The sequence below is a fragment of the Capra hircus genome, chromosome 14 (genome assembly GCF_001704415.2).
Source record: "Capra hircus breed San Clemente chromosome 14, ASM170441v1, whole genome shotgun sequence".
NCBI classification, from domain to species: Eukaryota; Metazoa; Chordata; class Mammalia; order Artiodactyla; family Bovidae; genus Capra; species Capra hircus.
Window position 1 is genome coordinate 14233409 of NC_030821.1, and position 22410 is coordinate 14255818.

A 22410-nucleotide genomic window follows, 5' to 3' on the forward strand; every position below is an offset into this window, starting at 1 on the left:
ATGATGCCTCATCTCACAAATAATCAGACCCTGTGCCCAGGATCACGTGTCTAGATGGGAAACAGGAAAAAATAGTATCATTTCATGCTAAATCTTTATACCCCAGCCATAAGACAAAGGTTTGTTATGTGGCCTTTTACTACATCTCATTGCTGTCTTTCAAACGATTTTCCTATCCCTTTTTCTTTCCAGATTCTCAGTAGCCAACTGTGGGCGACTTTCAGTATCTTTCTTTGCTCAGGAACATAACGGTGCAGATAAACCAAAATCGAATCTGTTCTCTGGCAAAATGTAAGAGAGTAGTAGTTACTAGATGGATAATATGGCATGCTCTAAACTCCTAACAGGTAAACAACCCAATCAAAAAAATGGGCCAAAGAACTAAATAGACATTTCTCCAAAGACATACAGATGGCTAACAAATGATGCTCAACATCACTCATTATCAGAGAAATGTAAATCAAGACCACAATGAGGTACCATTTCACACCAGTCAGAATGGCTGCAATCCAAAAGTGTACAAGCAATAAATGCTGGAGAGGGTGTGGAGAAAAGGGAACCCTCTTACACTGTTGGTGGGAATGCAAACTAGAATAGCCACTATGGAGAACAGTGTGGAGATTCCTTAAAAAACTGGAAATAGAACTGCCTTAGGACCCAGCAATCCCACTGCTGGGCACACACACCGAGGAAACCAGAATTGAAAGAGACACGTGTACCTCAACGTTCATTGCAGCACCGCTTATAATAGCCAGGACATCGAAGCAACCTAGATGTCCATCAGCAGATGAATGGATAAGAAAGCTGTGGTACATATACACAATGGAGTATTACTCAGCCATTAAAAAGAATACATTTGAATCAGTTCTAATGGGGTGGATGAAACGAGCTGATTATACAGAGTGAAGTAAGCCAGAAAGAAAAACACCAATACAGCATACTAACACATATATATGGAATTTAGAAAGATGGTAACGATAACCCTGTATGCGAGACAGCAAAAGAGACACAGATGTATAGAACAGACTTTTGGACTCTGCGGGAGAGGGAGAGGGTGGGATGATTTGGGAGAATGGCATTGAAATGTGTATAGTATCACGTAAGAAACAAATCGCCATTCTAGGTTCAATGCAGGATAACAGGATGCTTGGGGCTGGTGCACTGGGATGACCCAGAGAGACGGTATGGGGAGGGAGGTGGAAGGGGGGTTCAGGATTGGGAACTCATGTACACCCGTGGTGGATTCATGTTGATGTATGGCAAAACCAATACAGTATTGTAAAGTAAAATTAAAAAACAACAACAACAACAAAGAAAATAGAGCTATCTTGTGATGAAATTATTTTAAAAGACCTTGAAAACAAGAAGGAAAATTCTCCACTGTTCCCACCTTCCCCAGGACAGCACACCAGCCTGGTAAACAGCCTCCCTTTCTCTAAGCTTGCTGTATTTTAGGTCTCTTTCCCAAGAAGGAAGGAAATGGTTGAGTCAAATGTGAGTTAAGTCACCAGAAACTTGGAAGAAGCATCTATCAGAAGTGTCCTCAAATTTATAATAGAGGTCTGAAGCTTTTATTTGAAAATATATTTATTCATATATACATTCACTTTACATTATTACATTTTAACATTCATCAAAAACTAAAGAGTTTTTAAGAATTTCTCGAAGTCTTGTACTGATGCCTTGGCCATCCCTTCACAAAATATTCCATCAGGCACAGATACCAATTTGTCTAAAGAGATGTAGTTAGGTTTTGTCGGGTCATACTGAGCTCTTCCTAAATAGGCAAGAAACAAATGTCTTTCTTTGACTTTAAACAACCTTGTATTAAATACCTAGAAAAGAAAAAAAGAATTAAAAAATATAGAATTAACCACATGTTCAATAAATATAGTAAATGCTAGAGTGTTTAAACCCTTTGGCTTCTACTAAGAAATTATGATTAAAAATTAGGAACTCAAAACTAAATTCAGAACAATTCTAAAATAATGAAGTGCTGCACTGTAGGCAAAGGCCAGACTTATTTGGAGAGACCAGAGGAGCTGCTTAAAAAGCAAACCCAAAGGTCCCACCCCAAATCTACTACATCAGAAACTTTGAGAGTGGGGCCTACAAGTCCTCCAAGTGATTCTGATGCTTGCCAAGCTGGAGAACCCAAGTAAGAGATGGTGCTTTATGGCATGAAAAATTGTGTAAGATTTCACAATCTGCAAAGCTTCCCTATTTCCCTTTCTTTCTTTTCAAATTCCTGTTGCTCCCTCTGACTGGTATTAAAATGAAATGAACCTGGACATCAGGGGAGCAACTTAACTGCTTTGGAGTTAAAACTCCTGAGGAATGGGGTAAAAGTATAGTGTGCTAACTCAACACGAGATTGGCTTGCTTCTGGAACATCTTTTTCTCTCTCGGCAGAAACAAATCATGCGCTACTCTGCCTTCACTGTGGTAACTGCGTTCTGATTATCGTATTATTATTGCTCAAAAGACATAAGAAGTGTTTAGGTGTTTCTTATATATGACTCTTCCAGTCACTCTCAGCTTACACAACATACAGACAAGACCACACATGACTCTGAAGCTCCCAAACTATTATTCATTTCCTAAATATAGTAACGCTTTGAGGCAATTATACAGCTTATGACTAGATAACTATATTAGTTTCCCAGTGGTTCAGAGTGAATTCATTATCATCGATTTAGATTTGTATGATTTTTCAAGTCCAAAAGTCACTGCTGAAGTTTCTTTCTCTCTCTTGATCCCCTTCTGCCCTAACATGGACTTCAGCTCTGCCTTCACAGAAACCCATAAGGAAAGAGGAGAAACAAGGGATAAGCTCGTTCCTGAAAGTGATTTCTTCCTTGTTATTACTCTCACTGCTTTTGTTACCTTTTACCTTCCATGGTCACTGCTCTGAAATGACTAAATTAACCCTAGTTTTAAAGTTAGAAGTGCTTCTCCATTTTTAATTAATCATAAAATTATGTACCAACCAGAACGGTTATTTGCATGAGAAAATTGTTTCATACTACTAAGATTTTAAAGCACCAGCCAAAAATTTTAAGTCTACATCAGTTCCCTCACAGTCCTGGCTGTCAGTTTAGCCTATGTTTCCATTAATGAAGCTTTTTTTTTTTAAAAGGAAAAAAAAAAAAACCCTACATATGAGTCTGAGAATCCTCCCAATGTGGAAGCCACACATCTATAACCGGGCTTCTCAGAAGCTAGGATCTGGGGTACCTAACAAAAAAAAAAAATCTGTGTTTTTAAACAACTGATTTTGATATCTCTGCTACTGCTAAGTCGCTACAGTCGTGTCCGACTCTGTGCGACCCCGTAGACGGCAGCCTACCAGGCTCCTTCGTCCATGGGATTTTCCAGGCAAGAGTACTGGAGTGGGTTGCCATTGCCTTCTCCGTTGATGTATCTAGTCAAGCTAATATTTTTCTCTACTTGCAAAATTTCTGTCCATTGTTAAACCCAACTCATTCTACTGACAACTCAAATGTCACTCCTTAGAGTAGCAGTAGATCTCAGGTGAGCATGGGTTTTCAAACTGACTGCCAGAGTTCTAATCCGAGCTCTGGCCCCTGTTACCTGGGTAATCTTAGACAAGCTACTGATCTCTTTACGCTTAATTTCTTCATTTGGGAAGTAGGGACAATAATACTACCTACCTCATATGGGCTGCTGTGAAGATTAAATGAATTAATACAAGTAAAGCAGTACAGCCAGAGCTGGCACATAGTAAATAAGCAAACAATAGCTGTTGTTATTTCTAAGATCTTCCTGCCTCTCCTAAATTAAATCAATAGCTGTATATGGTATCTGGCTAAGACTCTAACATAATGTAAAGCAATTTACATTCTAAAAACCTGTCTTCCACACTAGATTACAAGCTCCATGAGAATACAGACCATGACTCACTGATTTTTACATCCTCAAATCACCTTCTCTTATCATGCTCTAGTCTCACGGAATTATCTATCAACCAAGTGGAAAACTGTTACTGCTTTTTAGTTGAAGATTACTTACTTTATGATGGTTCCATAAAGCCAAATTTGCACCCCTGCAGGCTTCTAACGCTTCTTATAATGAATACTCATGCATTTGATGAAACAAAAATTCTCTATTAAGGGCCCATTCACAGTGAAATACGATAGGTAAATAAATGTTGTTTGTGAGGAAACTGTACCTAATGCAGGCTAGTTCTGAGAGTTGTATTAAAGTCATGTTTCATTGCCCACCTTTTCATTGAGAACACATGTAGCAAATGGAGGAATCACTTTAATGCAATTCAATCTTTCATTTATCCACTGAATACTTACTGAGTGTCTATTCACATGCCAAATAGGAAAGAAGATGACTTTCATGAGATTCATTCATTTGTTCAACAGATATCCATCCAGTACCTACTAATTGGTCCCCTCTAATTCCAGGTGCAGGGAATTAAGCAGTGTATAAATCAGACAAGACCTGCTTTCAAAGAAACATTCTTCTGAACAAGCAGATAATGTCACTCACCAGCTAAAGAACAGGAAAGTCTGATCAGCTTAGAAAACATAATTATGGCTTTGGCATGATGACTAACTGGAGCTAAGAACTACATGCTTTGATAAGAGATCATTACAACATGGCTTGTTAACTAATGGATTTAGGCAGACTGTGAATAAAATACATTTAGAATGGAAAAAAATCTTTAAGTGATCTATTTCCATGTGAATAGAGAAGCACACAGGAGAGAACAAGTTAGATTCCAACAGGCTGAGTGAAGATAAGGTACAAACCAGAGAAACAGATTCATCACTTATTTTTCCTCCAGAGATGTATATGGGTGCCCTTCTTTCTCACAAGTAATCCCACTATTACATTTGCTAGACTGTGGTCTCAATACAAAGATGGGCAAAAAGAAATATGGCCTTATATGACCCAGCAATCCCACTGCTGGGCATACACACCGAGGAAATCAGAATTGAAAGAGACACGTGTGCCCCAGTGTTCACTGCAGCACTGTTTACAATAGCTTGGACATGGAAGCAACCTAGATGCCCATCGGCAGACGAATGGATAAGAAAGCTGTGGTACATATACACAATTGAATATTACTCAGCTATTAAAGAGAATGCATTTGCATCAGTTCTAATGAAGTGGATGAAACTGGAGCCTATTATACAGAGAGAAGTAAATCAGAAAGAAAAACACCAATACAGTATATTAACGCATATATATGGAATTTAGAAAGATGGTAATGATGACCCTATATGCAAGAGAGTAAGAGAGACACAGATATATAGAACAGACTTTTGGACTCTGTGGGAGAAGGCGAGGGTGGGATGATTTGAGAGAATAGCATTGAAACATGTGTATTACCATATGTGAAATAGGTTACCAGTCCAGGTTCTATGCATGAGACAGGGTGCTCAGGGCTGGTGCACTGGGATGCCCCTGAAGGATGGGATGGGGAGGGAGGTGGGAGGGAGGTTCAGGATGGTGAACACATGTACACCCGTGGCTGATTCATGTCAACATATGGCAAAAACCACTACAATATTGTAAAGTAATTAGCCTCCAATTAAAATAAACTAAAAAAAAAAAGAAATATGGTCTTAATACAGCTCTCAGAACTGGACTGTGTTTGGTCTGATTCTTTCACAAACAGCACGGGCTTTTCACAAGCCGAGAGCACGGTGTGCTTGCGGGAGTTCTGGACGAGGGGTGACGGCAGCTCTCCAGGACCGAGAGCTGGGAGCGCCTCACCTGCGGGAACCTGACCATGAGGTGGTGGGGCACGCGCATCACGTTGTGCACGTAGTCGAAAGTCTCGGTCAGTTTCCTTTTATTTGCAGTTAGCATCTTCGGGATCTTGGTGATCATGTGTTGAATTTCATTCTGCTGAAAACCTAGTTCCAGCCGAAAAACCTAAAAGAAAGCAGAGTTGTGATGGAGCACGAAAGTCACTGCTTGCTGTTGTTCAGTCCCTAAGTTGAGTCCAGCTCTTTAGAGACCCCGTGGACTGCGGCCCGCCAGGCTCCTCTGTCCGTACGGTTTCCCAGGCAATACCGGAGATCTTCCCGACCCAGCGATCAAACCTGTGTCTCCTGCATTGGCAGGTGGATTCTTTACCACTGAGCTACCAGGGAAGCCCATGAATCGCCAACACAAATAGTTATTTTGGTAACATGCCAGGGGACACATTAATTCTTTCAAAATTTAAGGACATTAAAATCCGGAGATGGCTATGCCAGTGCCGGTAAGGGTTCGTGACTGCCTGCTTCTGGGGTAGCCCGAGTTTTAAACCTCTCTCTTGAGGGTGAGCTACTCACAGCCTGATGACCATTACGAAGCTCACCAAAGCAGCCATCATAATTACAAGATAGAGGAACAGTGGCCACAGGAGGCCTGGTCAGGTTATCTGTATGGACCCTACACCACACAGACTGGCAGGAAGATTATCAAAGTGCTTTCTGAGCCTCTGCTCCCAAGCACACTCCTAATCATGTCATCTGGAAATGCTACATGTTAAAATTCCAAACAGAGATGATTGAAAAAAAAAAAACTACTCCAATGTGGGATAGGTCGGTCCTCTGTGTGCATTCATAGTATCCTATGGTTCCCCACCATCCATCGCTCTCATCACTTTGCAGGCGATCCCTTCCACTGGACTGTAAACTCCACAACGGCAGGAACTGTCTCCCCAGAAAAAAACATGGGCAGATGCTCAATACAAATTCCTTCAACAGCTGAGTATCGAACACTTAGGCACCTCAGCAAATAGGCCTTATATAATAATTTCAAATCCCATGATCGCTGTGGGACACTAACAAGTCAGCTGCCCCTGGTTCTACACAGCAGTAGAGTGTCTGGTGTGTTCTCTGATGGAACTAGAGCTGGGTCCTGGCACAGCAATGTGCTGGCACTACCCTCTGCAAAGAAGCTCCCAGACGCTGCCGCTCGTCTCCCACCCAAGGGACAACGACACAGACCCTCATCCTGGGCAAAGGAAGTGGCTTCCAGGTCCCACCCAGATACCTAACCTGCTCCTCTAGGATTACGGTACCAATGTCTGCAAGGCAACTGACTCAAGTAACACCTGCTCAATATGTGAACAATTATAAACTGAAACAAAAACCACCTGCAGTATATTGATCATACTATTCCCTAGGTCCACCTTCTCAGAAGTCCTTTCTTTTACAATCTGGTTTTCTTTAAGATGATGAGAGCAAAACCCATCACCTTCAGAGGACTTACACACTTCAGCAGCAGGTTTCTCCAAAACTTACTGCTGTCCTACCTTCAGGTTTTCCTTCACAGGCTCCAGACTTCCAGTTAGTAGCCGTGGAAGACGTATTACCAGATCTCTAGTCTACAGTTATAAAACAATCTATTATTAATATACATGCATATTCAACTAGTTTGGAAAAAACAAGGCATAACTAGGATATAAAAACAAAATTTTAAATATGACCCAGGAGGGAAATGCTAAGGAGCCCAGAAATACAAACTTATTACTGTTTGAGGAAAAAAAACAAATGCCCAAAATAATAGTTAAGGAAGCAACTTGATGGAATTATCATAAAATGATATAGCAGTATCATTAACCTAGTAAGGTAATCCATTCTTGTACAGAAAATACCAGGTATTGATAGAATTCATACAGGCCAGGCATCAGTTAGAAACATGAGCTTCAACAGTTACTAAATGTAGCCGACATGGAAACATACGAATTCTCCAGTTCTCTTTTACCTTCTTCACACTAAGTTCAAGTTCTTTCTGAAAAAATCCCAGTCTGTTATCCAATCTCTCCACTGAAAAACTCAGAAGGAATGGTGCATTTCTGACCATCTGTGCAATATCCGCCTTACTGAAATTTTTTGACTGTAGATAAGCCACCCTAGAGAAACAAAATACATGCACATATCGTAAATATTTACTAGTGTCTTGCTACCTTCGAAAGTAACAACTGTTTTTAAAGCATTCACAAACCAAAAAAAAAAAAAAAAAAAAAGTTTAAGCAAAAACATTCTATAATAATGACCCAAATATGGTCAAACGAAATGGCTTTCCAGGCAGCACACTGGTAAACAATCTGCCTGCCAATGCAGGAGATGTTAGAAATGCGGGTTCAATCCCTGGGTCGGAAAGATCCTCTGGAGAAGGAAATGGCAACCCAGCCCAATATTCTTGCCTGGAGAATTCCATGGCCAGAGGAGTCTGGCAGACTATGGTCCATGGGGTTGCAAAGAGTTGGATATGACTGAGCAAGCACGCACACGTGGTTAAAACAAAACAGTACCCACCCAGCTTTTCATTTATAATTAGAAACAGAAAATATTTCTGAAATCCACTAACAAACAGATTTGCTTTTCAGTTAATCTGACTTGTTTTATTGGTTGGTTAAAAAAAGAAAAGAGTTTTTGTTTCAGAATTTTTTTGCTAAGAATAGAAAACAGAAATTAAGAGATTCAGAACTCTTTTTACAAAGAAAAATCAAAGCATGTGGCTAAGACTGGAAAGAGGAATTTTTTTTTTTTTGGCTGTCTCATTGTCTCATGGCTTTAGGGTCTTAGTTCCCTGAAGGGAGCTAAGCAGTGGATGCACAGAGTCCTAAACTGCCAGAGAATTCTTAGAATGTATTTTCATAAATAATTTTCACTATAGTCTTTCAGTATGTATTTTGTTAACAACTGAGAAATTTCCTGCTGTTTCTGGGAACCAAAATAAGGCAGTAAAGTCCAGAAAGTATGACTATAAAGTAACATTATTGATTTTTAAAATCTATAAACATTAGTGAAAGCCATTTTAAATGCCTAAAATATTCTAGGACATTATTTTGTTAGATTCTCATCAGAAAAACAAACAAACCCCTGTAAGCTAGGTAAATTTCTCACATTGCATTTGAAGAAACACAGGTTAAGAGAAGTTAAATAACTTGTTTTAGGCCACTAGCTAATTAATGACAGAGCTGAAATTTGAACTTAGGCATGCCTAACCCTAATGACTACGATATCTTTATACCATGTATCAGAACTTATATTTTACACTAAATGACTATTACTCCTTTAAACCAGGCCCTTAGGGGAGATGAGAGAAAAAAAATTGATAAAACTACACAACAATTTAAATGCAAGGCAAAAAAAAAAAAATCATCAACCAAGTCAGACAAGTGACAGTTTGGGAAAAATATTTACAACATGTCATAGAGAAAGAACTAATTTTGTTAATACATTAAAAAATGCTTACCAAAAAAAAAAAAAAAAGAAAAAGGCCCAATTAAAAATGGTAAAGGACACATTATAATTTATAGAAAAGGAAATATAAACAGACATTCAACATATGAAAAGATCCTTCAAACATCTGATGGTCTAAACATCATTTCCAAAACTACAAGGTAATGTTTTTATCAATACAATGAACTGAAATTATAAAGCTCAGTGACACTGTATTATAAGGATAATAAGGAAGCTGGCACACGCGCACACTGTTGGTGGGAACGTAAATTGGAAAGCCTACATGAGGGGCATGGCACCCACTCCAGTACTCTTGCCTGGAGAATCCCATGGAGGGAGGAGCCTGGTAGGCTACAGTCCATGGGGTCGCAAAGGGTCGGACACGACTGAGTGACTTCACGACGAAGACAACATGAAGGGCAATCTATCTATTAACATTATAAATGCATATACCCTTTGACCTAGCAATTCTACTTCTAGAAATGTATTCTACAGATATATACCAGTATGTGTGAAATGATTTCTATAAAAGGGGAGTCACTGCAGCTTCTCTGTGACAGTAAAGACTAGAAAATAACCACTGTGTTTACCAAAAGGGGACTAGACAGATCTGTAGCATGAACCAAAAAAGGGTTAAAAAGAATAGGAAGAGCCAATAAAAAACTATCTCCGAAATAGAGTTAAGAATGTGAGGTGCAGCATAGTTGTATAAATGCTACCAACTGTGTGTGTGTGCGCGCTCTTGTGTATGAGTGCATACAGACATACATGCTGGTGTATGATAAAATATTCTTAGCTAGTTGATCAAAAAAATTGGTAACAGTACCTGCCTATGTAAACAGGTCTTGCAAGGCTGATAAGGAATAGGAATAAGTAGGCTGGAAAGGACAATTACGATTTTTTTTTGCTTTTTTTTGGTCACAGGAGAGACCAATATCTGATTAAAAAACACTATTGAAACTATTATCTACTGTGATAACTTTTCCCATAAAAAATTAAGATACAAGGCCCAGCCCCCCCAAAAAATTCTAAATGTATACCATTCATTTGATTCTTAAAAATAATCAACCAACTCTTTAATATGTTTCAAATTCTCTTCATTGAAAAGCAAACAAGTGTATGCAGTCAGTGCAATCACAGAAATTCTAGAAAATAAATCTGTACATACCAGAGCCAGAAGCTAAGTTCAAAAACAGATTATACCTTCGCCTCTTCCAGGAGAAGCTTACTTTTTTTTGTATCACATTTTAAGTTTATGTGGTAAATTACCTATTAAAATATTCCAAGTAATTCTTTTAAAAAATGTTCCAATTTAATTTGATAGCCAGGTTTAGGACCCATTAGACTATACTCTGTATATGAAAATAATCTTTATTATTCTCATATGTATATGTATGATTTTGAGCAAGTTAACTTAACCTCCTTTTAAATGTATGCCTCCTTCATGGAATTAAAAGTAGGGAGACAGTACAGTATAGTAGCGAGGACTCTGAAGTTAGTTAGACTAAGTGGATCTGAATCTCAGCTTTGCCACTTAGACTGGCTGGAGTATCTAGGGCAAATTATTTAACCTCTCTCTGCCTCTCCCAAGGATATAAATAATAGTGCATTGGGCAGCCTCTGACATGGTTCCCAGTGATCTCCACCTCTTGGTATGTACTCTTCCTTGGACTGCACCCTGAGCGAAAGGGCAAGCTGGTTTTTACAGGGGGAGAGGAGGAGTGTTCCAGTCAGGGGCAGAGCTGGCCACATCAGACTGAGTCCCCTAGAACCATTTCCCTTCCTTCTGACCTCTGAACTGTAACAGCCTGTCTGTGTTACACCAGACTATAAGTCACATGAAAGGAGAGAGGACATCTAAGTGCCTGGCTTATATAGTAAGGGCTCAAATTATTAAAGAATAATTATGTAAGAAATACGTCTTTTTGTTGTTGTTCTGTTTTTTCCTAACTCAGAGACCTTCAAGGAACTACGGAGCTCTCTGAAACCGGTGTGAGAACAGTCTGGGTGAGAAGATGAGAGGCAGATTAGTTAGGAGAAGGTTGCAGCATTCTTCATGTGAGACGACGGGGACCAGAGGTCAAGTATTCAAAGGGAAGATTAAGATTTGAGAGCGATACAAATAGAACCAACAGACCTTGGTTATTTCTTAGATGTGGATGACAAAAGATGAGAAGTCCAAGTCAATATCAGTACTTCTGATTTGGGCAGCAGAGTGAATAGTGCTCTCATGCAGTGAGTCTGGGAAAACCTGATTTAGGTGAGAGGTCAGAGTGATGATAAACCCAAGATGTGAACTTAAAAGACCCAGACTCTGTCTTACTCTCTGTGATGTTGCCAATGCCCAGCAGGATTCTCACCTCACAGGTCAATAGTACCTGACTGTATCAATTCTCACAAATTCAATAAATTCCTTGAATATTGAGTAAAGTATACAGATATTTATGAGTGTTATTTTTTTTAAAAAAAGGAAAAACCCAAATAGCCAACTGACAAGCAACTAAGCAAATTATACAGTATTTGCCAAAAGAAGGTTAAATATCTACCATCCAACAGTGGCCAGAAACAACAATAGAAAACATCAGGCTTTCATACCTTCCATTCATACCTTAAGGTGTGCTCTCAGATAATTCAGCCATTTGTTAATGGATTAAAAAAACACTTATCCCAGTTTCCAGAGAGAAACAGCAAAGTAGTGGCTTAGCAATAAATTGAAAGCATAAAAATAATAATAGGTAGCTGAACAAAAGAAGTAATTTAGATACTTAATTTTTTATTTATTTGGCTGCGCCAGGTCTTAATTGAAGCTCATGGGATCTCTGACCTTCACTGCAGCATGCGGGATCTTTAGCGGCATCACGTGGGGTCCAGTTCCCTGACCAGGGATCAAATCCAGGTCCCCTGCACTGGGAGCATGGAGTCTCGGCCTCTGGACCACAGGGAAGTCCCTAGATACTTAATTCTGATCAAAGAAGGTCCATAACAAAAAGTCTCATTCACATTCATTACGTTAGCAGATCCTTGTGCTGCTGAGACTTAAAAAAATAACTTACGCATGTTATTTGTTCACAGCCCCTTCTTAGGTTATGTGAAAATCAATCTAATAGCCCTACCTGGTCTTCAGATTTTCAAGGTCTTCAGAGAAAATAGCATAGTTTTTTGTCAGGAATGGTCCCAGTTGGGTGTCCTCTATGCCCAAATCTTTAAGAAACAGGAGCATTTGCTTAATGTCTTTTTCAAAATCCAGTCGCAGGAGGAGGTTGGCTGCATCGGGATGTTTTTCTATCTTGGATAAATCCACTCCTGGAATAAATGACAAACCCTGTGTGAAGATACCTGTCTGGCTGAGTCATTAAACGTCATGTATAGAAAACAGAAAAATTACTGATGAAGGCAAATGACCTGTCCAAAGGAGACCTGAATCAGGCCAAAAGAAACTTCTAATTTGGTTGCAGAAATAAAAATACATTAAAAGCTAGTATTTCTTTCAAAGTCATGTATAAAGGAAAACAGTGCATTTGGGGCTAAATTTCCATCCATCGTCATCGTCATCGTCATCTTTATCTAAGGGTTCTTGGATACTATTGCGGGTGCTTATGAGCCCTTACTGATCTCCATGGTAACTGCTTCACTGATCATTCTGCAGGGTAACACGCCCCATGAACTGCTACTTTCTTTGAAGTTTATCATTTTAGTTATAAGCATTATTTTAAAAATTGGCTTATGAATCCCTACATAGGAGGAACAAAAGCGAACCCTATATCTTACTCACTTTACTCATATTTCTTTATTTATATTGTCTTTAGCATAAAGACAAGAGACTCGAAGGAACTCATTTAACAGCTCATGAAATATACAGTTCTCAAGCAACAACGAAGCAGAAAGGACACCACCTTCCACCTTCACAAGGTCTCAGAATCTGAGGTAGTCTAAGCAAATGAGACAACAGACAGGAGAGGAAGTCAGAAGGGGGAGAAAGCAAGTTATTGGACTTTGGTTATGGATATAATTAGATGTCCACCTCAATTAAGCAGGGAATCAAAGTAACTTTTGATTCAAAATTCTCATTAAAACTGAGCATTTTATTCTCTGATTTTCTTTTTTATCTGATTAAAAAAAAATCAAACGTGAATAGGAAAGGCCTATTCCTTATCGTAAACATGAGATAATAAGGTATAATTTTGTTTAGATATTCTTCTTTTTCTTTTTTAAATTTTATATTCTTAAAAATATTTCTTCAGGTTAAAAACTCTCAAACTGTTGTTTAGATGTAACTTTACAGTCTTAATAGATCCAAATATAATTCTAAACCCAAACTTCTTGACATTAAACAGGCGTTGATATGATGATAATTAACAGAAAAATAGATTATACAAACACACACACACACACACACAGAATGAAGACTAAAAACAGACCCAAGATGAACTAAAAATCTAGTGTTCAAATAATAACATTTAAAATCAGTGGGGGAAAAGATGGACTGTTCATTAAAACACAATGTGACATCTAGCTATATATTTGAAAAATAATTACTAATTCCTTCTCTAGCTGATACAAAAATTAATTTCAGATAGATTAAGACTCTAAATATACACTAACTCTAAAATTACTAGAAGAAAGAAAACACAGACTTAAAAAAAATAATAGTTAGTTTGACTACACTAAGACATCAGACAGACCCATTGCATGGCTTTCTGTAATATATGCATTTGCTTAGAAAACGGTGAAGAAGCTCCTCAACAAACTGGTGATGGTGGTTACCTTCGTAAAGCACAACTGGAGGTGGACAGGAAGTTAGGTTCTTTCTCCTTAATAGCTACAGTTTTAATAACTAGATGTAATCCTTCTATAGTATAATTTTAAAAATGGTACTAACAGAAAAAGATTTTAAATTACTGGGTGGGTGGATAAATAGGATAGAAACTATCTTATTTATTTACTTGCTAAACTATCTTATTTAAACAAAGTTCCAAAAATTTGTGATAAATGTGGGAAGGTACACTTTAAAAATCACATCAAGGGTTTGGACTTCAATTTAACTCAGTATTGCAGCTGACGTGTGCTCAAGTGCCTCGCTCAGCATGAGCTGTCACGCCCTGACTGTGCTGAAACCAGATTCCTCAAAAGCTGCTTCTTAACAGCAAAAAGAGGGCAGAGTCTCACCAGGAGGGCACATTGCTGTCAGCACAAATCACGTGGGCTGACTCAACGATTTCATTAACTTGAAAAAAAATAGTCACTGATGCCTCTTAGGGACCAGGCAACTTCTGCGGATATAAAGAGTGAATAATACATGATGCTAACTTCTAGGTGACCACAGCCCTAAGTTGGCTTTCACCCATCAGTTTAGTTTGGTTACACACACTCTGTGTATCAGCCAGCATCTGGCAGGTAACAGAGGTTGCCCGAGCAAGTTCAAATGAAAAAACTTTAATGAAGGGACTCTGTATAGTGGTGTGAGTGGTTACAGGAATAAACAAGGGCACCCCTAGTGCTAAAGAGACAGGGAGGAAGGAGTCTCCTGTGAACCCAGAGGGAGCTGCAAGCTATTAAGCAAGGGCTGCTCTCGGTAGGAGCTGTCGCCATGGAGCAAGGCAGTTACATGACCCAAGACAGGGAGGGGACACAGAAAAAATGCTCCCACCTGCCATCCCCCTCCTCCTGCATGTGCCTCCCACAGCTAAAGCTGCTCAGAAGCCAGCTGGCAAAGGAGCCCGAGCACAGAGGTGAGCCTCCTGGGACACAGAACAAGCAGAGAAAGGCAGGAAACAGATCTGAGAGGCAGAGAAGAACCAGGACACTTGGGTCCTCAAAAACACTGTACAGTGGCTTCCTGGGTGGCTCAGTGGTAAAGAATCCGTTTGCCAAGGCAGGAGACGTGGGCTGGATCCCTGAGTCGGGAAGATCCCCTGGAAAAGGAAAGGGCAACCCACTTCAATTAAAAAAAAACAACAAAAACTATTTAACAATGGGATTGTGGTTCCTTCTAGGGCACTGTCTTTTAAGTTACTGCCAGGACGTGCTGTTGAAGGATCAGCATATAGATGAAGGAATGGCTGAAACATATTTCAGAACTCTAAGTGTACTGACGATTATTCAAAGGTAGGGGCCACATGCCCTTCCCGTGGGACCTCTCCCAAGGCTGAGGACGTCCTGGGCTTCCCTGCTGGCAACGGATGTCATCTTTCTCTCTCGTTTGAACCCATAGAAGACTTTTATTTGTATCTCTTATGTGGAATTTATCACTGTACCTTTCATTTTTGGATTTCCATTATTGTTTAGATGCTTCTGAAGACCTGAAGCTTCTTGAGAATGAAGGCCATTCCCTATACATCTGAGTAATTGTACAGGGACATACGTGTAAACAATTATAAAGGTGTTCTTAGTGTCCAGACTGAGGTAAGCAGGGGGGATGCCTAGGGGAGAGTCACTCTGTCTGAAGGGTCAGAGAAGACGTTTGGGAAGTCACTTGAACTTGAGTTAAGTTCTCCAGTTGTCAGACCCGGCCAAACAAAAAGGAGGGGAGTGGCAGGCAAGTGGAGCTGAAGGGGTGAGCAAGGGCCAGGCCAGGAAGAGCTCAGAGGATTGCAAGTAGGTCACTGACACAGTCAGATCCGCATTTTAGAAACAGCACTAATATTAGAGAGGTTACCAGGGAACACTGCTCCAAGGAGGACTATCACGTTAGGAAGCTCCTAACTTTTTCCGGAAAACGAAGGCAGTGACCAAGACATGAGAGAAACAGATGGGTCTGTGATAATCCCGAGCCTATCCTGTTCCTCTCAATCCCTCAATTCATTATCTGGGAATGTAGAATAAGAGAAACACCAGATGCAGAGATAACGGGAAAAGCAGAAAGTTGCAATAAGGTGCTAGGTTTAAAAATAAAAGAGGACTCATCAAAGTTTGCAGGGAGATCTCTTGGCTGCCTTCAATGCTAGGCGCATCCTACTAGCCAACAAGCTAAGATAGTTCCAGAGCACGCCTAGAGATGCCATCCAAAGCAGAACAGTGGGCTCCAGAGAAAGGTCAGGGGAGGAGGAAAATGGAAGGAAAATCATCTGAGAGGGTTAGGAAAACCTGTCCTGAGCAGCCACTGCAAGATGTCTGAAAGTTCAAAGAAAACTAAAGAATTCAAAGAAGGGAATCAAACAAAACACAAAGCAATTACTAACTCCAAGAAAATGAAAGGTTGTACAGGAAGAAAAACAAATAGCACACTTCCTAGAGAGCAGTGAGCAGTATTTAGGATTATAACGGGATCAGTGACTAACGGTCTATTTCTAAAACTGTTAATATAGCCTATTGGGAGAACTGAAGAGAATGAAGGGGAAAAGTACGCGTGTGCAAGAGATTAACTGATATCTAAAACTAATTAAACAAGCAACAGCACTACAAGCGATTACATCGGCATTTAGCGATTAAATACCAACAGAAAGAGCTGTAAAAGCAGATAGTCCAGGATGCAGGTCAGGAGGGATGAAGCTGGGAGTACGGTTTTTCACTGGAAGCCTTTTCACACTATTTGACTTTTAGGCATGTGCATGTACTTTGATAAAGATAGAAATGCTAATTTTAAAAGGCAAAAAAAAAAAAAAACAAAACCACACACACACACACAAAAACAACTGTGTGGGTTACTTAGACTTACCCAGAAGCACTAATTTCCTCAGAGTCTCGGAATGATCCACATAATCTCGAAGTGTGACTGAAGATGGGGGCAATGGAGGGCCTGCGATAATCTGAACAGCCTCTTCGTCAGAGATCGGCTGCAATGGGGACAACGGAGGCACATCGTCCAGTCCTTAGCGGCCAGGATGTAGGAGAGAAGCAAGTTAGCTTTCTAATCTGTATACTTAAACGTTCTTTCTACAAAGGCAGTCTCTTGCCTAGTTTGCTTCTTTTTAAATCTTGGCGTTATTTCTGAGTTAAACATCTAAAAATTCCATATATTTTCTCCCTTCTAAGAGGTAAGGTTAAGACTATTTAGATAACAACTACTATTCCTCCAAAGTAAGGAATGTGTTGAAGTCCAGCACAAAATTCCTTTCCTTCACTGTAATCAACAGGTATGAATGCTTAATGACCTATAGTACATTCTGAGAAAGATTGAGTCTACTACCATAGCTTGTCAACTCGGCCAAAAGTACAACATACTCTACCAGCCTGAATTGTATGGGTTAAAGTCATCATATCCTGAAATGTCATTTTGATCTGATCTTTTCTCCTGCAAGTTATTCTCAAATATGTTTGTAAGAGGATTTCTACGATTCTGTTTTCATAAACTGCAATCCTTTGCCACAAAGTGACCCTCTCTAGTACAGCCTTGAGTCTGAGGTTTTGTTATGGCCCTAGCGGTAAAGAACCCACCTGCCAAGGCAGAAGACACAAGAGACACGGGTTCGATCCCTGGGTTGGGAAGATCCCCTGGAGGAGGGCATGGCAGCCCACTCCAGTATTCTTGCCTGGAGAAGCCTATGGACAGAGGAGCCTGGCGGGCTACAGTCCATGGGGTCGCCAAGAGCTGGACATGCTGAAGTGACTTAGCATGCAGGCACCCAAGTCAAACACAGTATCAAAGACCCTGGGAACTGTAACCCACCTGGGGCTAAGGAATCAGAGCCTGGACTTTATGTTCTATTTTTCCATCTCCAATCTCTACCCTTTCTCATTTCTCACAGCCAGTCTCCCCTCGCAGCCCTCATGCCCCAGCTCGCCTGTGTTTATAATCTACTTCACATTATCTCATCTGTAGTGAAGTATTTATTCCTTGCATAGGAATATTCCTAGAATGGGAAGCACAGGCAGAAGAGTGACTAAAGAAATTTACACGAGGGAGTTTTTGGGGTGTTCTAGTTGATCTTTTGATTCTATTTGTTGACTGTGGTGGCTGCTACAGAGCTTAAAGCATGATGTCAAGATTCATAAAACTGTATACTCAAAAAGGATGACTTTCACTTGAGCAAAATTATACCCTGATTAGGTATACAGAATAGGGTAAACTAGATCCTAATAAACCTTTTAGAAATATCTAAATAAAGAACACAGAAAGCAAGGGCTATTGGCATAGCTATAAAACAATCTTAAACATATTAATCTAAAAACTTTTTTCTTAGTAAGTCAGAGGCCTGATAAAAGCAGATTATTGCATAATAGAAGCAAATGAATAGAAGTGGATTGTCCTTTTTCTTTCCTGACACAAAGTATGACTTGAAATTGGCTAACAAAATATAAACAGGTAGCTTGTTCAAACTACCAAGGTGAGGCAAAGGGGAGTCTTCTGAAAGTTGAGAAAGTACCTTCTAGGGACAGCTCAGGATCAAGGCCAGGCATCTTTCGCGTCTTCTGTGGCGGCTCATTCACGGAAGGAAGCAAAGTGCTTTGGGCACAATTAATCTCTCGCCTACTTGAGTTGGCGGACTGGGAACTATTCCATGTAGAGGAAGTCTTGTAAGTCCTAAAACCCCACTGGAGAAAGCAATCCTCAGAGGACACACGGGGCTGAGCAAAAATGCCACACGACAATGCTCTTCCTGGTCTCTGAAAACCTTTTCTGAGTTGCAGAGCAGTCATGAAGCTACTCAACTTAATTGAGTTGAGCCATCTGGGTATCTGTTGGGCTGACAGCGCCATTTTTCTCAAAATTGCCTACAAAAGAAATATATAACCATCAAAAAAGAGAAATTTATTTCACTTAAACATTTAAAGCAGTATTCAAACCACAAAAAGATAAAACTGGAAATTATTTTTGCTGCTTAAAAGGTGTTTATTACTTTAGATGACTAAAGCGGTCGGATGTTTTTAAGCATGGGAAAAGCAAAAAACAAGGCAGTTTCAGTTACAAGCCAAAAGACAGAAGCTTCCAAAATGAAAAGATAAAGATATGCTTTACAATTTAAAAGCAGAAAGCAAAATCAGTGGCATGAGAAAAACATTTAAAACAAACATCTGTAAATATTAAAATTACTGCTGAATCTGTTAACTTAATATTTAAAGAAAATAAGGTTATGCAATTAAGTGCTCTTGAAATTTGATTTGAAGGACATTTGAGAAGCAGATTGATGATCAAAATAACACTGAATTATTCAGATGCATTTTATGTATGTACATTAGTCACAAAAACAAGAAGAATTCTACTTAGTCTTCAATGAATCATCAAAATATTATCATTGTAGAAGGTCATTTCTTGCTTTATTCTCAGGGTGGAGCGCTATTGATTATTTCATAGGTAAAGCTGCTCCTCAAAAGAGAATTAAACAAAACCAAATTCTGTTTGATTGCAGGAACAAAGAAAAAGACTTTCAAAATGGAGGTGGGGGGTGGGGTTCAAACTAATAAGCAAAATGGACAGAAATGTATTACAAGCAATCAGCACTGGATATATGTATATTTTGACTGAAAAAGTGGTTGTTTATAAAGAGATTTTTTTATCAGGAAATGACTTTTATATTTAGCCAGCTTAATTAAAGGGTAAACGATGCATTTTTTATATATTAAGACAATCCATTAAAATATAGCATAGAGTCCAGGATGTGGAGAATGCCCAACACGTTAGCCATATAATAATCATTATATTCACTGATTACACAACCAAACATAAATGAGTTCGGACTTAATTGTTGCATACAACTTTTTGATTTGTTTCTCTCCATACTGAATTTCAGCTTGTTTTATGTTTGGAATTAGACCAAATAAATGCTTCAGGGTCTAAGCTCTTCTTGGAGATCTGCGGTTTAGGAAAGTCTCCTGAAAGTAATATATAAAAGTGAAACGTCTCTCTGTCATTCTGAAATGATTTTAGAGAGGAAAAATGTAATTACAGCAGCCTTATGAGTGATTTTTGTTAAACTCTGGTGGGAAATGAGCCTCCAAATCTGTCGTGTTCTTCCTCAAAGCTGCAACATTCATTCTCTGCACAGCAGTCTCATGAGGGCATTCAGTTGGAAGCCAGAAGACCACAATTCTGCTACTTGAAGGTAAGTTTCTCAAGGTGGTTCAGCACGACTGGCCCATGATGGGGGATTCAATAACCATTCTTTAAAAGGCAAGTTTTTAGAAGGTTATGGGTACAATAAGATGATTCTTTGGCTCTAAAATGTTCTGACTTCTCAGTTTGTCCAAGCATTCTGTCCTCCTTCAAACTTCTGAAATCTCCAATTCACTTCAAAGTCTCTAGAGCCAGGTTCAAATCAAAACTCTACCCAAAAGAGGGGAGAGGGTGAGATGTATGGAAAGAGCAACATGGCAACTTACATTACCATTTGTAAAATAGACAGCCAATTGGGAATTTGCTGTATGGCTCAGGAAACTCAAACAGGGAGTCTGTATCAACCTGGAGGGGTGGGATGGGGCGGGAGATAGGAGGGAAGTTCAGGAGGGAGGAAATGTATGTATACTTATGGCTGATTCATGTTGAGGTTTGAAAGAAAACAAAATTCTGTAAAGCAATTATCCTTCCAAAAAAAAAAAAAAACTCCCCCCACATCAGAACGATCAGCTTTTGCATTCTATCCATATTCATTAAACAGTCTTTATACAAACAATGGCACCCTACTCCAGTACTCTTGCCTGGAAAATCCCATGGATGGAAGAGCCTGGTGGGCTGCAGTTCATGGGGTCGCTAAGAGTCGGACAGGACTGAAGCGACTTAGCAGCAGCAGCAGCGTACAAACAACTAACGTTTATCCTTCTGTTTTTCTTTACAAGTGCACTGTCTTTGCTACATCATCATTTCATTGCTGTGTATACTTCTAACAATTGACTATTGTTCGTTCACGAGAGCAGGGCTCTCTGTCTTTATGCCTGCATGCACCGTCCCAATCTCTGTATCCCCCGGCCCAGAGTCTCGCACTGCTCCCACGTTTTCTGGGCAGAAATGAATCGGTTGAAACTACGGTGAACTCATTTGCTTACAAAATACTTAAAATCTGGTAAAGGCGTCTGCGTCAAAAGCCAAAAGCCTTAAGTAAAATTTGAAGTCCACTCTGGTTATGTTTGTGGTTATGTATGGATGTGAGAGTTGGACTGTGAAGAAGGCTGATCACCGAAGAATTGATGCTTTTGAACTGTGGTGTTGGAGAAGACTCTTGAGAGTCCTTTGGACTGCAAGGAGATCCAACCAGACAATTCTGAAGGAGATCAACCCTGGGATTTCTTTGGAAGGAATGATGCTAAAGTTGAAACTCCAGTACTTTGGCCACCTTATGCGAAGAGTTGCCTCATTGGAAAAGACTCTGATGCTGGGAGGGATTGGGGGCAGGAGGAGAAGGGGACGACAGAGGATGAGATGGCTGGATGGCATCACGGACTCAATGGACGTGAGTCTGAGTGAACTCCGGGAGTTGGTGATGGACAGGGAGGCCTGGCGTGCTGCGATTCATGGGGTCGCAAAGAGTCGGACACGACTGAGCGACTGAACTGAACACATATAGACTAGTTCTCCACTGTACACCTTAGTAGTTTCACTGGCGCTTAAATACATTCGACGAGGGTGCAAGATTTAGACCTCTGGGAGGCTTAGATCAGGAGACTGAAAGATGGGGAGGAGGACGTCTTGGGAATCAGGGGCCTCGGGAACACGGCCTGACCCCCCACCCCCCCGGCCATTCTACCAGGTCCGTTTTAGGTTCCCCCAAACCCAACTTCCGGAGGAAGCCCCCCTCACCACGTAGACCTCCTTCCGCGCGTCGCCCCCGCCCCATCACCCAGCGCCCCCACCGACCGGGCAAAGCGCGCTAAACACACCAGCGTCGCGGCGCGCCCTTCTCACCCGCCAAGAGAAAAAATCGCTTACCCTCGGCGGGGCCGCGAAGGCCTACGGGGCCACGCGGTTCAGGGGTGCGGCCTAGAGCCGAGGAGGAGTAGGGTGGTGGGGGCCGGACCTGGAGCCCCCGGGCAGGGAGCGCGCCCCCTTTACCTGTGGCAAGCCCTTCGCCGCCCGCCCAGCCGGACCCCGCGGGCCGCCCCTCGGCGCCGCTCTGCCAGCCGGCGCTAGCTCGCCCGTCGGCCCACGTGGGCTGCGGCCGGAGTGGGCCAGACCACCGGCGCGGCTGCGCGGGTGGGGAGCGGGCGGCGCGCGGCGGAGTGGACAGAGCCGGCCGCAGGGGGCACACGGTCTCCCTCCGCTGTGGGCGCCGTAGACCCTTGCGATGGGCTTGGGAAGGCGCCGCACGTCTCTACGGAC

General features: G+C 40.8%; 1 protein-coding gene across 2 annotated transcripts; it reads right to left on the minus strand.

The window, feature by feature from the left end:
- On the minus strand, positions 1570-22261 carry MTERF3 (mitochondrial transcription termination factor 3). 2 transcript variants are annotated; one of them, XM_018058252.1, is made up of 8 exons: positions 22144-22261; positions 18527-18875; positions 16879-17031; positions 12338-12527; positions 7741-7888; positions 7289-7360; positions 5755-5916; positions 1570-1835 (listed from the first exon to the last, which is right to left on the minus strand). In XM_018058252.1, exons 2-8 carry the CDS (start codon positions 18858-18860, stop codon positions 1641-1643), a joined length of 1254 nt encoding a protein of 417 aa, XP_017913741.1. In that variant the 5' UTR covers positions 18861-18875; positions 22144-22261; the 3' UTR covers positions 1570-1640. The 2 variants fall into 2 exon arrangements, with proteins under 2 accessions (XP_017913741.1, XP_017913740.1); XM_018058251.1 differs by having other exon boundaries at positions 22021-22257.

What these genes read in the sequence shown, in the direction of transcription:
- MTERF3 (XM_018058252.1), bottom strand. Translation starts at nt 18,860, where the DNA reads ATGGCGCTGTCAGCCCAACAGATACCCAGATGGCTCAACTCAATTAAG. An exon ending in GAGGAAATTAGTGCTTCTGG is followed by an intron (nt 12,528 to 16,878) that starts GTAAGTCTAAGT and finishes CATTTATTCCAG; the next exon opens with GAGTGGATTTATCCAAGATA. An exon ending in TCATGGTCAGGTTCCCGCAG is followed by an intron (nt 1,836 to 5,754) that starts GTGAGGCGCTCC and finishes TTTCTTTTCTAG; the next exon opens with GTATTTAATACAAGGTTGTT.